Source organism: Lathamus discolor, chromosome 21, assembly GCF_037157495.1.
Source record: "Lathamus discolor isolate bLatDis1 chromosome 21, bLatDis1.hap1, whole genome shotgun sequence".
In the NCBI taxonomy this organism is placed as follows: domain Eukaryota; kingdom Metazoa; phylum Chordata; class Aves; order Psittaciformes; family Psittacidae; genus Lathamus; species Lathamus discolor.
In genome coordinates this window covers 3,114,321-3,128,007 of record NC_088904.1, presented here as the reverse complement: position 1 = coordinate 3,128,007, position 13,687 = coordinate 3,114,321, and the positions used below count along the sequence as shown (strand labels likewise).

The 13,687-nt window shown below is 61.7% G+C and overlaps 1 protein-coding gene across 1 annotated transcript; it reads right to left on the bottom strand.

The window, feature by feature from the left end:
* Positions 1 to 3,265: 3,265 nt before the first annotated feature.
* MEX3D (mex-3 RNA binding family member D) lies at positions 3,266 to 11,800 on the bottom strand. Its single transcript, XM_065700002.1, has 2 exons — positions 11,254 to 11,800; positions 3,266 to 5,100 (listed from the first exon to the last, which is right to left on the bottom strand). The coding sequence occupies exons 1-2, from the start codon at positions 11,741 to 11,743 to the stop codon at positions 3,833 to 3,835; spliced, it is 1,758 nt and encodes a 585-aa protein (XP_065556074.1). The 5' UTR covers positions 11,744 to 11,800; the 3' UTR covers positions 3,266 to 3,832.
* Positions 11,801 to 13,687: the final 1,887 nt, after the last annotated feature.

Below are 13,687 nucleotides of genomic sequence, written 5' to 3'. Positions count from 1 at the left end.
TCAGCACCCTCCCAGGGAAGAGCTTCTGCCTAAGAGCTCAGCTCAGTCTCCCCTCGGGCAGGTTCAAGCCATTCCCCTTGGCCTGTCCCTGCAGGCCCTTGTCCCAAGCCCCTCTCCAGGTTCCCTGCAGCCCCTTTAGGCACTGGAGCTGCTCTCAGGTCTCCCCTTCAGGAGCCTTCTCTTGTCCAGGCTGCCCCAGCCCAGCTCTCTCAGCCTGGCTCCAGAGCAGAGCTGCTCCAGCCCTCGCAGCATCTCCATGGCCTCCTCTGCCCTCGCTCCAGCAGCTCCACATCCCCCTTGTGCTGCTGCCCCAGAGCTGGATCAGGGCTGCAGGGGGGGTCTCCCCAGAGCACAGCAGAGGGGCAGGATCCCCTCCCTGAGCTGCTGCTCCTGCTCTGGGGGTGCAGCCCAGCACACAGGGTGGGGGGGCTCTGGCCTGCAAGGACACTTTGCTGGCTCATGCTGAGCTTCTCACCCAGGACCCCCAGGTCCTTCTTTTCAGATCTGCTCCCAACGCAGTGCTCCCAGGCCAGCCGTTGTGCTCGGGATGTCCCCATGCCACGGGCAGGGCCTTGCACTTGCTGGGGGGAGTGAAAATCGTGCTTGGTCCTGCTTCCCAGCAAGGCAAGAATGGGTTTTAGTCTGAAATCCCAGCTGGACACAAGAGCATCCCTGCTGGAGCAACCAGCTCATCTCTCAGCCGCTCTCCTCTGAGAGAGCACCAGGGTGGCTCTCAAGCAGGTCCATGGTCCCATCCTGGCCGGTGTTTTGGAACGTGGCAGCTCCCAACGGCTGAAGCACAGAAACCTGGCTTTGCCCCGGGTGGCACCTCGGTCACAGCACAGCGGATGCTGCGCCTCCGACCCTGCTTTCATCAGCACCCTCCGACCCCACGGGTTGCATCCAGGGGAAAGGGCCCTGTTTAGGGGCTGCCCCACAGCCAGAGGGGTCATTTTGGATACCCAGCAGAGCAAGGAAGCAAGAGCCTGTCCTGCCTCCTGCTCGCAGCACAAGTGCCCTGAACAGGCAGCGCTGGAGCGGGGCAGAGGGAGGAGAATGTGGGCCAGGCTGCAGGGGTTAAAAGCAGCCAGGCCAGTCGGGCAAGGAGCAGGACAGACGAGTGCCCCGGCAGCACCGAACCCTTCTCCTCACCCATGAGGAGCACCCTGCCAAGGTGCTGCACTTGCCAGGCTGTGGGTCCCTGTGTGCCCCGTGCGCAGGCAGGATGGGGAGCAGCACCCATGGCTGATGCTCCATCTGCCACCCTGCAGCCCAGTGGGGAAGGACCCAGACACCTGCAGCCACACAGGGAGGCACAAAAACCTGCCCCCCCCCCCGGGTCATTAACAAGCACCTAGACCCAAATGCAGGGCCCCATTGCACCCCTTGCTCTGCCCCACAAGCCCCCCCAGGGCCATGAAGGGCACCAACATGGGACATCCTGAGAAGTCTCACGGGGGGCTCCCACCCACCCCACCAGGACACTCCGAGAGCCCAACAAGGGCACTCAAAGACCCTTCCTATGTAGGAGACCCCAAAACTGGTGATGATGGAAACCTGTGGCCATGGCACCAGCAGTGTCCTGAGAGCTGCTGCTGCCCGTTGGTCCCCATGGCACCCATGGGTGCTGCTGTTTGTGGCTCATAGAACCACAGAATAACCCAGGTAAGGAAGGACCTTCAAGGTCATCAAGGCCACCCCTAACCCATGGCACTGAGGCCTCGTCTACACAGTTTGTGAGCACTTCCAGGGATGGCGATGCCAGCACTGCGCTGGGCAGCCTGTTCCAAGTCCCTACAGCAATAGGTGCTGCTGCCCATGGGTGCTACTGTCTGTGAAGCTCCGCTGCTCCTTGTCTCCCAATTATCATCGGGTCCTCACTGCCTATGGGTGCTGCTGCCCATGGGTGCTTCTGTCTCTGGGTCCTCAACTGCTCATGGCTCCCAACCGGCATCAGGTCCTCACACAGGACCAGCTCCAGGAATGCCAAAGCCATCCCTGAGGATGCCAGCTCTGGTAATGGATGCACTGCAGCAGATCAGCACACGCTGGCAGCAGGGCAATGAACATCCCCCCAACTGCCCCCCCATGTGCACATTCTGCAACAGGGGAAATGCAAAGACACTTCCCGATGAAACCAGTGATGGATCCCCAATGGCCCCAGGGCTGTCAGCAGCATGTGGCTGGCTAACAAATCACAGCATGTGCAGCCCGTAGGCACAATGGAGAACTCCATCAACAGCTGAGCAATCAGCTGGGAGAAAACAGGCACCCAGACAGCCCTTTGGTAGCTCGTGCTTCCCAAAAGGGTCATAGAATCATGGAATGGGTTGGGTTGGAAGGGACCTTAAAGCTCCTCCAGCTCCAACCCCTGCCACGGGCAGGGACCCCTTCCACTGGAGCAGCTTGCTCCAAGCCCCTGTGTCCAACCTGGCCTTGAGCACTGCCAGGGATGGGGCAGCCACAGCTCCTCTGGGCACCCTGTGCCAGCGCCTCAGCACCCTCACAGGGAAGAGCTTCTGCCTGATGTCTATGAGATTCCTCATTATCCATCTGAAGACGATGGCACCCAGGGATGCAGCAAGGCCCTGCGCTATCTGAGGGGTCCCAACAGCTGAGGGCCCCGCAGCAGGGAGCCTGGTCCTGAGGATGCTGGAAGGGGCGCTGGGAGTGAAGAGACCCAAGTGAGCACAGGACTTCGGATATAGTAAAAAGTCTTTATTAAGAAGGCTTTGAAGTCAAAAAATAAAACTCTTGATACAATTTTCATAACCGTCAAGTCAGCTCAGCAAATATATAATCAGTACTTTAGCCATGGAAGGTTAAAGGTCCGTTATTTTCTTTTTATTTAAAATAAAATATATTTTAGTTTTTTAAAATTTATTCCATAAAGTAGATATTTTGCTATAAATTCCCTACATATACAGAAAGAGGTAAAAACTAAAAAAAAAAAAAACCAAAAACAAACCAACAAAAAAACAACCCAAAAGAAACCCCCCCGAAAACCAACCAAAACCCCACCAAACCCAAGCACGAGATAAAGGAGATAGCATCTGTCTGCAACGTGGCGCGGTCACGGCCCCCCTCCACCCAGCGGGGCCCCGCGGCCCCGGCCCCTGCCCTCGCGTGCCACGTTTTGGGGCAGTTTTCACATTGGCAGAAGGTAAGACCTGCATTAGAAACCCCAAAATAGAATATATATAGATATATATCTATAGAGGTGACAAAAATAACAATAATAATAATAATAATTAAAAAAAGGCTATACAAAAGGAACGACGACAACAAAAAAAGAGGAAAAACCAAAAAAGACAACAAAAAAAAAAAAAAAGGACTTTGAAGAGAAGGATTTTAAAAAAAGACAACCCTCGTGTGTCCTAAAAAACTCAAAAAAGTGCAACCGGACCTTTTCTCTCTCTGTTTATTTCACTTTGCAAACTGAATACTGCTATTTGGGAAGGACTGTGGAAGAACAGCCGGGCTTCCTCCGCCCCGCACCGCGGCCGGGGCTGGGGGGGAGAGTTAAAGCTATTCTGTAAACACTGGAGGTGCCTCCTCACCGCCCCTCGTCATCATCATCATCATCATCATCGTCATCGTCGTCTTCTTCATCCCCACCCCTCCCGACCCATGGATGTCGGCCGCCGTCCTGCCCTCTCCTCCTCCGCAGCCGCTCCCCTCCCGCCCCCCCGTGCACCCATCGCATCCGTTATTATTAAATAAAAAGGTTGATTCCAACAGTTTTCCAAGTCCTTAAAAAGCCAGGGCGGAGTTGGGAAGGGGGGGGGGTTTGTGTGTGTGGTCAGGGTCGGGGGGAATGAGCCAGCCCCGGCTAGGAGAAGATGTGGATGGCTTGCGTGGCGGGCGTGTGGCACGCGGGGCACTCGGGCTCAGCCTTGCCGCAGATGCGCATGGCGCACTCCATGCAGAAGAGGTTGTGGCCGCAGGGCACGAGGGCAGCGATCACCTCGCTCTCGAAGCACACCATGCACTCGCGGGAGCTCTTGCGGTGCCCGTCGGAGCTGCTGGAGTCGGTGGGCGAGCCCGAGGCGGCGGAGATGCTGCCGGGCAGGGAGGAAGAGGAGGAGTAACCGGTGCTGTTGGAGAAGGAGGACAGCGAGCCCTGGGTGGGCAGCCAGGACAAGGTGCTGACGGGGTCACTCTGGATGCGCCGTGCCAAGGGGTGGTCCAGCCCCGCGGCACCGCTCTCGGGCAGGGTGGGCGAGTGGCGCGGCGTGGCCGCGCCGCTGTTGCGTCTCTGAGAGCCGTTGATGGACGAGCAGCTGCTGAAGGCTTGCAAGGGGTTGCCCGAGCGCTCGAAGGGCGACCAGATGGTGGTGGTGGGCGTCGTGAGGTCGAGAGCCAAGAAGTCAAAGCCAAAGTCGCACTCCTCCGAGCCCAGCGCAGCCGCTGGCTCGCTGAAGGTGAAGCCGCTGCTGGTGCTGTAGGGGCTGGTGGGGCTGGCATCTGCCACCCGCCCGCTGTAGTAGGACTCGGTGGAGGTGCTGCCCAGGGAGCTGAGGCTGTCGTTGCGCAGGGTGGCGGGGGGGCGGTGGGCAGGGTGGGGGGCCTTGGCCCAGAGGCTGCCTGCGCTGCCCTGCAGGTCGAGGCAGACGTCGGTGCCGTTGGAATGGAAGTCGTTGTCCGCGTTGACATCGATGAAGGAGCCTGTCCGCATGGTGATGTGCGCCTCGATCTCCTCCCGAGCGCGGTCCACGTTCTCCGGCATGCCCGTCACCTCGAAGACGGGCTCCTTGTCCCGGCTGGGGGTCACAATGTAGGTGTGCGTCTGCTGCTGGATGCGCTTGATGGTGGCTCCCTTCGGCCCCACCACCAGCCCCACCACGCGGTACGGGACCCTCACCTGGATGGTGGTCTGCCCCGGCAGGTTGGGGGGACCCTGCATCGCCCCCGTCAGCCCATTCACTTTGTTGCGCGTCGCCCGGATCATGGAGAAGTGCTCGGCGGCCGAGAGGATCTCTCTTTTCGCCATCTCCACGTCCTCCTTCCTCCCAGTCACAATGAAAACGGGCTCCTCGCCCCTGACCGGGGTCTTGATGTAGGTGTTGGTCTTGGCACGTAGGGCTTTGATTTTGCAGCCTGCAGTGCAAGAAGAAGGGGAAAAAAACCCAGGGCACGTTAAAGCTGAGACCTCGCAGGCCCTCCCCGTTCGCCCTGCAGGGATGGGGAGATGCAGGACCAACAGGAACTAGAGGGTCCCTTTGGTTCTGCACCTGACACACAAAGGAAGAGACCTTGGAGCAGCTCCAGGGCCTGAAGGGGCTGCAGGAAACCTGGAGAGGGGCTTGGGACAAGGGCCTGTAGGGACAGGCCAAGGGGAATGGCTTGAACCTGCCCGAGGGGAGACTGAGCTGAGCTCTTAGGCAGAAGCTCTTCCCTGGGAGGGTGCTGAGGCGCTGGCACAGGGTGCCCAGAGAAGCTGCGGCTGCCCCATCCCTGGCAGTGCTCAAGGCCAGGTTGGACACAGGGGCTTGGAGCAAGCTGCTCCAGTGGAAGGGGTCCCTGCCCGTGGCACTGGATGAGCTTTAAGGTCCCTTCCACCCCAAACCAGGCTGGGACCCTATGAAAAGGCTTCTTTGGATCCTGCAGGATCCTCCCAGCCGCAGCTAAACCTGAAGCCCAGCCCTGGCCGAAGCCGCGCTGGCCCTGGAGGGACAGGACGAGGGAGCTGGGTCTCCCTGCCTGGGTGGAACAGGAGGGAACCCCGGGGCGGGCGCTCGTGGGCTCCGGTGCTCCCCGTTCTGGACAGACCTGCTCCCCGCACGAGGAACATGATTCAGCAGGCAGAGCCGCTGGGATGCAGGAGACCGCGACTGCTGCCAGCGCTGCCCGGTCCCTTCCCTGCCATGGGAAGCCGGGCTCTGGTTGTGAGTCCTGGCGGTGCCTGGGCAGCCGAAGGCTTCGGCTCCGCACCAGGACCGGGTGCTGCTGCTTTCACCCTGGAGCTGTCCCCGGCTGGGAGCACAGCACCGCTCCCTGCATCCCTGCACATTCCATCCGCTCTGCCTGGGCTCCGCTGCACACACTCATTACATGCCCATGACCAGGCACTCGGCCCTGCCGCCACCCTCCAACGATGGCACACGAGGGCCGGTGATCCTGTTTGCCACCTCCCGCCACCCCCTGAGATCTGCAGGGCACCCAAAGCAGAGCCGGCAGCCCACTGGGATGGAAGATGCCCCTTTAGAGCCCTGCGACTGCCCCTGCCCACTGCAAACCTCGCTGCTGCGCATCCACATGGATAAAGAGCTGCACAGAGCGGGGAGAGCTCAGCTCCTCACACAAAGCCAAAGCATCCCCAGAGCGGGAGCAGCAGCTCAGGGAGGGGATCCTGCCCCTCTGCTGCGTGATGGGGAGAGCCCCCCTGCAGCCCTGATCCAGCTCCGGGGCAGCAGCACAAGGGGGATGTGGAGCTGCTGGAGCGAGGCCAGAGGAGGCCATGGGGATGCTGCGAGGGCTGGAGCAGCTCTGCTCTGGAGCCAGGCTGAGAGAGCTGGGCTGGGGCAGCCTGGACAAGAGAAGGCTCCTGAAGGGGAGACCTGAGAGCAGCTCCAGTGCCTAAAGGGGCTGCAGGGAACCTGGAGAGGGGCTTGGGACAAGGGATGCAGGGACAGGCCAAGGGGAATGGCTTGAACCTGCCCGAGGGGAGACTGAGCTGAGCTCTTAGGCAGAAGCTCTTCCCTGGGAGGGTGCTGAGGCGCTGGCACAGGGTGCCCAGAGGAGCTGTGGCTGCCCCATCCCTGGCAGTGCTCAAGGCCAGGTTGGACACAGGGGCTTGGAGCAAGCTGCTCCAGTGGAAGGGGTCCCTGCCCGTGGCAGGGGTTGGAGCTGGAGGAGCTTTAAGGCCCCTTCAGCCCAAGCCAGGCTGGGGTTCTGTGATCCACACAAGTACAGGACGCTTCCGATGGGGCTCCACAAGCCCCCACCCAAGCTGTGCAATCGCGGCTCCGATCATTGCATCCTTCCTCAGTCAAGGCAGCAGAGCCCTGCTGGAAGGGGCTGTGGCAGCCGGGCCAGTGCAGAGGACATGGGCAGCGCTGATGGCCGGCTCCAGTGCAGGCACATCATGGAATCATAGAACAGTTTGGGTTGGAAAGGACCTCAAGATCATCCAGTTCCAACCCCCTGCCATGGGCAGGGACACCTCACACTAAACCATCCCACCCAAGGCTTCATCCAACCTGGCCCTGAACACTGCCAGGGATGGAGCACTCACAACCTCCCTGGGCAACCCATTCCAGTGCCTCACCACCCTAACAGGAAAGAATTTCCTCCTTAGATCCAATCTAAACTTCCCCTGTTTCAGTTTGAACCCGTTACCCCTTGTCCTGTCACTACAGTCCCTGACCAAGAGTCCCTCCCCAGCATCCCTATAGGCCCCCTCCAGGTACTGCAGGCACATCCTCACCGGCACTGCCAGCTCAAGCGCCCTGCCCCAGCCAAGGGGCCGTGGTTTTGGCATTCCCAACATCTGGACTTTCCCAAAGGTTTAATGATGAGAGGGGGCAAAGCCAAGGTGCAAACACAACCCCACCGAGTCACAGCCCCTCGCACCCCCCCACCCCAGACAGCACCCATGGGGGGGGGGGGGGGGGGGGGCTGGATGCTTCCCTCCAAACCTCCCATCTCGGATCTGCAGCCTTCTCCTTGACTGCGGCCAAGCTGCCCACCCCAGCACGCTCCGCTCCCCAAAGCTGCCCCATGGGGCTGCAGGACCACGGCTGCTCCTGCCCCAGCACCCTGCAGGCTGAGGAGGCACCAGCTGCAGCCAAGAAGCAGAATCCCAGGGGAATTCCTGCTGGAAGGGGGTGGTGATGGAAGTGGCAGCTGCTCTTCCCGAACACTCTCTCTTGGCACCACCAAAGAGGACTTTGCCCCCCATCACAAGCCCCACATCAGGGCTCCAACTATTACAAGAGCCCATTTGTGGGGTGATGATCTTCAGGTCCTTTCCAACCCAAACCATTCTATGATCCTGTGAACGCAGCACAGCACAGGCTGGGGAACTGTGCATGGAGGTGCCTCTGCATCCTCAGGATGCAGCCCTGAGAGGGCCTTGGGATGCGGGATGAGCAGAAGCTCCCCATGATGCAGCCATTGAACCCTCCCGTGTGCTGGGCTGCACCCCCAGAGCGGGAGCAGCAGCTCAGGGAGGGGATCCTGCCCCTCTGCTGCGTGATGGGGACACCCCCCCTGCAGCCCTGATCCAGCGCTGGGGCAGCAGCACAAGAGGGACGTGGAGCTGCTGGAGCGAGGCCAGAGGAGGCCATGGAGATGCTGCGAGGGCTGGAGCAGCTCTGCTCTGGAGCCAGGCTGAGAGAGCTGGGCTGGGGCAGCCTGGAGAAGAGAAGGCTCCTGAAGGGGAGACCTGAGAGCAGCTCCAGAGCCTAAAGGGGCTGCAGGGAACCTGGAGAGGGGCTCGGGACAAGACATGCAGGGACAGGACAAAGGACGTTAAAGCTCATCCAGTTCTCAGCCCCTTTACATACTGGGAAACAGACACAAATCCCCCCTGGAGTTTCTGGCTCTCCCACAACCCAGAGAGGTGGAAAGAGGCAGCCAGGCCAGTCCCAAAGGCCGTGGCATGATGGGCACAGGACACCCAGCAGCAGGCCAGGGCTGAGGAATACAAGGGGACTGATGGCAGCCCCAGGGACCCACAGCAAGTTTACAGATGCTCGGGCTGGCCCAGGGACCGAGCCCTGTTGTCTCCATGTGCATCCTTCCCTGGATCCCCCGCTTCGAGCATCCCAACATCTTCTATGAGCAGCAGCTTTCCCAAATCCTTCACAAAGCTGCACACGGTCCCTGTGTATCCCTATTGTAGATGGGGAAGCAGAGCCCAGGAGAGGAGCCATGGCTGGCTCCATCCCATCAGAGGCACGTGGTGTCAGAGGGGAGAGCAGAGCCCGGGGCTCTCGCTGCCCATCACCTCCTACAGCCTCGTTGGGCAGAAGCTGCTGGGAACACACCTCCAAAGCCAGGACAGCAGCGAGCGAGGCCGACACAACGCTGACATGCAAGAGCCAGGGCAACTTCCATAGCCAGCCTGCCCCATTATCCCCATCTCCATTTTCCCCTGGGAAAGAAGCCAAGACGACATGGATGTGCTTTACACAACATTTACCTGCTGAGCAGCTGCTGCTCCCTTCTGGAAAGTGTCAAATGAGTGGATTTAGAGGAAAAAAGACTGAAGGAAAAGGAGAAGCATCTGACAGCCTTCATAGGACTGACACCAAAGAGCTGCCCTGGCCACATCCTGACTCTCCTCAATGGCTGCAAGGGGCCACCAGGACCAAAGCACCCCAAGAGCTGCCCCTCAGCACATGATGTATGGGGAGAGAAACCCAACCTTGCCCCTGCTCAAAACCCTTCCAGGGCACCTGCTCCCCGTGCCTACCCCTTCCTATGCTCTGAGCACAGCAGCATCACAAGCGCCTGCCCCCAGGTCATGGCTGGGCTGCGTGGTGCAGGAAGAGCGCAGGGGGCACAGCAGGGAGCAGCTGGAGTTAAAGACTCCCCACATGCCCCATCCCATGCACACCCCCTGGCAGAGCTGGGAATGCCAAACGCTGAGCCCCCCCCATGCCCAACAACCAACACAGCCGGGTCCCGGTGCGGGGTCTTCACAAGCCACAGGAAAGCTGAGAGCAGGAGAGGGGCAGGAAACAAGGAAGGGAAACCCTCGGGTGAGCAGCTCCTGCCCATGGGCTGGGGCAGCAGCGGGGGGCTCTGGTCCATCACTGGTCTCAGACACCCCCCCCCCAGCATCCCGGGTGTAATCACCCCTTTGGCAGCTCTTTTCCAGCAGCCCCATGAGCCCGTGGAGCTCAGCGAGCACCCAAACTGCACGAGGGATGCGGGGCAGGTACCTTGGTGCACACCGAGCTCGTCGGGATGCTGGAGGTGCAGCACTGGGACCTCACCACAGCCCAAACCCCCGACCCCAGGGGCTGCGAGGAAGGGTGCCAGCTGCCAACCCGAAAGCAGCCATGCCTCCAAGCTCCTTGAGCTCGCAGAGCCAACGCGTTCCCCAGCGGAGGCCGGCATCCCTTACGGGTTTGCTTTCAAGCTGCTGGTCCTGCACATCCCACCAGTGAGGCCACCAAATCCATGTCCCCATCCAGGCCAGGCAGCAGCAGCAGCAGCAGCAGCATCCTCGGGAGCAGGGCACAGCGTCTCGCTCCTCTCCTCCGGTGGCATAACGGGCTCTGGGGCCCCGGTTCGGCCCGGCACCGGCATCAGGGCGGTGGGACCGGTGAGGGGTGCGTGGAAAGTTGGGAGGTTGGGAAGCGGGGCCGGCTGGGAGGCGGCGCAGGCCAATGGGAAGCGCAGAGCATGATGTCACCACGCTCATCACAGCATGGCTCTGGCTAACAAAGAGAACAATGAGGCTGCCCAGCTCCCCGCTTCCCCCTAGGAAAAGAATCCCCCCGAAGCCCCTTATCCCGCAGCCCCACGGCTCAGGATGGGGATTGCCGGGGAGCCAGGGCAGGGTTGGGGTGCCAGAGCCCTGCGTGGCGAAACCACCCCAGAGGTCAGGCTCCCTGCATCCCAAGTGCCCATCGCCGCTGGGATTCCTGCAGGCAGCAGCTCCTGTCCCTTTTATTCCCTTTCCCCCCCCCCCCTTTAAATCCCCCTCCCTTCGGGTCTCTTTTAACCCTGATTCTCATCTCCTAAAGGTGGAACTTGGGTGCAGCGCTATTTGGGGCTTCCTCCAGACAAAGCCCGCACCAGGCACACCCACCATGGGCTGGGGCTGAGCCGTGCCCAGGTGTCCTTTGGTGACAGCTCAGGGCTCCTCGGCAACGACCGGATTAACGATCACTTATCCACCGGAGCCCGCGTTCCCGTTCACCCACCGGCGCAGCAGGGCTCAGACGGGGGGGAGAGGAGGGACCCAACTACAACGAACCCAAAGCTTCGCGTCCTGGCGGCTTCAACGGGAACTTCCCGTGGGCACCAAGGGCTTGATCCCCCCCCCCCTCTCCCCGCAACCGCTTCCCTGCTCCGGGTCCCCTTTAACGCCCGTTCCGAGCCGGCGCGGTGGGGACCGGCACAAAGCGGAGCGGCCCCGAGAACCCGCGGGAGGAGTTTTGAGGCCCGCGGGATTTGCCGCCGTTAAGTTTCCGCCTCCGCGTTACCGGACGCGGAGACAAAAGCCCCCAAACCGACCCAAATAACGCGGGCCGGGGGTGCCCGAGGCGGCCCCGCGGTGATGGGCGGCGTTACCTTGGCGGCCCACGATCTCGGCGACGTGCTCGGAGCTGGGCACGGGCACGCACTCGGTCATGTTCACGCTCTTCTTCCTGCTCCCCAGGGCGCCCAGCGGCTCCAGCAGCGCGCCGGCCGCGCCGAGCTGCGGCCCGAAGTTACCGAAGGCGGCCGGGGGGGAGGCGCTGCCGGGGGCCGGGGGGGAGCCGCCGCCGCCGCCGCGCTCCCGCAGGCCGCCCGGCCCCGCGCCGGCCGCCGCCTCCTCCGTGCCCGCGCCGGGCGCCTCCGGCTCCTCCAGCCCCAGCAGCGAGAGCTGGTCCAGGGCGAACCGCAGGGCGGCGGCTTCGCCCTGCGCGGCCGGCGGCGGCCGCTCCCGCTCCCGGCCGGGCTCGGGCTCGGGCTCGGGCGGGTCCTGCCCGGCGGGCGGCGGCGGGCTCAGCAGCGCCAGGCAGCGCGGGGGGCCGCGGCCGGGCTGCCCGCCCTCGGGCTGGTAGAGGGAGCCGGGCATGGCGCGGTCTGGCCGGGGCGGTGCCGGTGCCCGCCGCACGCCGCCTTCTCCTGCGCGCGCCCCCGCCGCGCCGCGCCCCGCCCCGCCCCGACGTCACCCCGCCCCGACAATGGGGGGCCGCGCCCCGCCGCGCGCAGGCGCAACGGGGAGGCCACACCCACCACGACCCAACCCCCTCGGGGAGGACGCCCCGCCCACCCCCGCCGCGGCGCGGGAGAGCGCGCGCTGCCCGCGGGCACCGGCACCGCCCCTCCGAGCCCCGCCCCCGGGAGCGCAGGGGATGGGGGGGGGGGGGGGGGGGCTCAGGGGTGAGGGCCGCGACCCGCACCGGGAGCGCGGGCGGGGGCAGGCGCGGGGCTGCCGTTACCGGCTCCTCACAGCGCAGCGCGCTCCCCCCGGCGGTGGCGGCTCCGCAAAGTTCCATCAGGACAGGGCGCGGAGCAGGAGGCTGAGTCCCGGTCCCAGCACAGAGCAAGACCGCAGGGACGAAGCCACAGCAGCAGCTCAGGGCAGCCGGGGGGGAAGATCCCATCCATCCATCCCTCCCTCCATCCATCCATCCATAACTCCATCCATGCATCCCTCCCTCCATCCTTCCACTCATCCATCCATCCCTCCATCCATCCATCCATCCATCCACCCATCCCTCCACCCATCCATCCATCCATCCCTCCATCCATAACTCCATCCATCCATCATTGCTCCCTCCCACTCATGATTTATCAAGCGCTTGAAAGGATGGAGCTGCAGAACAGCCACGGTTCAGGTACCTGAGGGTTATTTCCTTCTTCCAGGTTACAGGAGTGGTGGCGCACCACCATGGCTGCCCCATCCCTGGCAGTGCTCAAGGCCAGGTTGGACACAGGGGCCTGGAGCAAGCTGCTCCAGTGGAAGGGGTCCCTGCCCGTGGCAGGGGTTGGAGCTGGAGGAGCTTTAAGGTCCCTTCCAACCCAAACCATTCTGGGATTCTGTGACCTTCCACAGTCTGAGCTTGAAGGAACCCTTCCTGGCAGTGGCAGCACAGCACACTGCTGCACTGTAACAACAGAGACCAACTGTCAAGCCCACCCCTTACCTCTACTGCCCCAATGCTCAAATTCCACAGGTCCCCTCCTGAAGCTTCCAATTCTCACTTTTCACATCACGGTCCTTCCCAGTCGCTGCCTTTGGGACCAGTTCAACCATTCACCTTGGGATTGGGTTTAATTGCAAGAACCACGGGTGTCTGGTCCAGAAACCACCCCACTTCATTCACATTTCACAGATCCTGGGAAACACTGACTCAACTCTTGCTGCTCAGTGGTCCAAACACACGAGCCACGTGGTCTGTCCTTGTGCCCCCACGTTTTGCCCTTCCACTGATGCACTTCCCTATGGAAAGGGACTTTCACCTTCTGAAACTCTGAATAAGGCGCCACAAACTCCCATGGGATCTTTCCAGCAAGCCAACAGCCACCAGGAGCTGCCCCTCACTTCTGATTTCTCTTCGGTTCGATGGAGATTGCCCGTGTCCATCCATCCTCCTCAGTGCTTACACAGATGCACCGATCGACCTGACCACAGCTCTGGGAATTGTCCCACTTCAGACCTGTCTTCCCCATGACCAGAGCTGTTCCAAGAGCTGGCTCCAGGGGTGTTAATGGAGAGCTCACACCTATTGAAGCTTCTCCTCCAGGCACAGATGCGGTAGAAGCAGATTTGAGCCGCACAAGCTGGCTGTGAGACATTTCCCCCTCTCCCTCCCCCAAGTATCTAACCGAGTAAGTTGGGATGCGCCACTAAACTACTAACAAGAGTGGGTTCTGCATTGCTGGAGACCCAACAGTGCAACCCCTCCCTTACGAGCTTCTCCCAGTTCCACAAGATGCAGAACCACCACGACGGCTCTGCCAACTTCTCTGGCCAGCCTGCACCAACAACGGAGGACCACACCAGTACCTGAAC

Coding starts and splice junctions, on each gene's coding strand:
- MEX3D (XM_065700002.1), bottom strand. CDS start 11,743: ATGCCCGGCTCCCTCTACCAGCCCGAGGGCGGGCAGCCCGGCCGCGGC. Junction 5,101..11,253: donor CGAGATCGTGGGCCGCCAAG/GTAACGCCGCCC, acceptor CTTGCACTGCAG/GCTGCAAAATCAAAGCCCTA.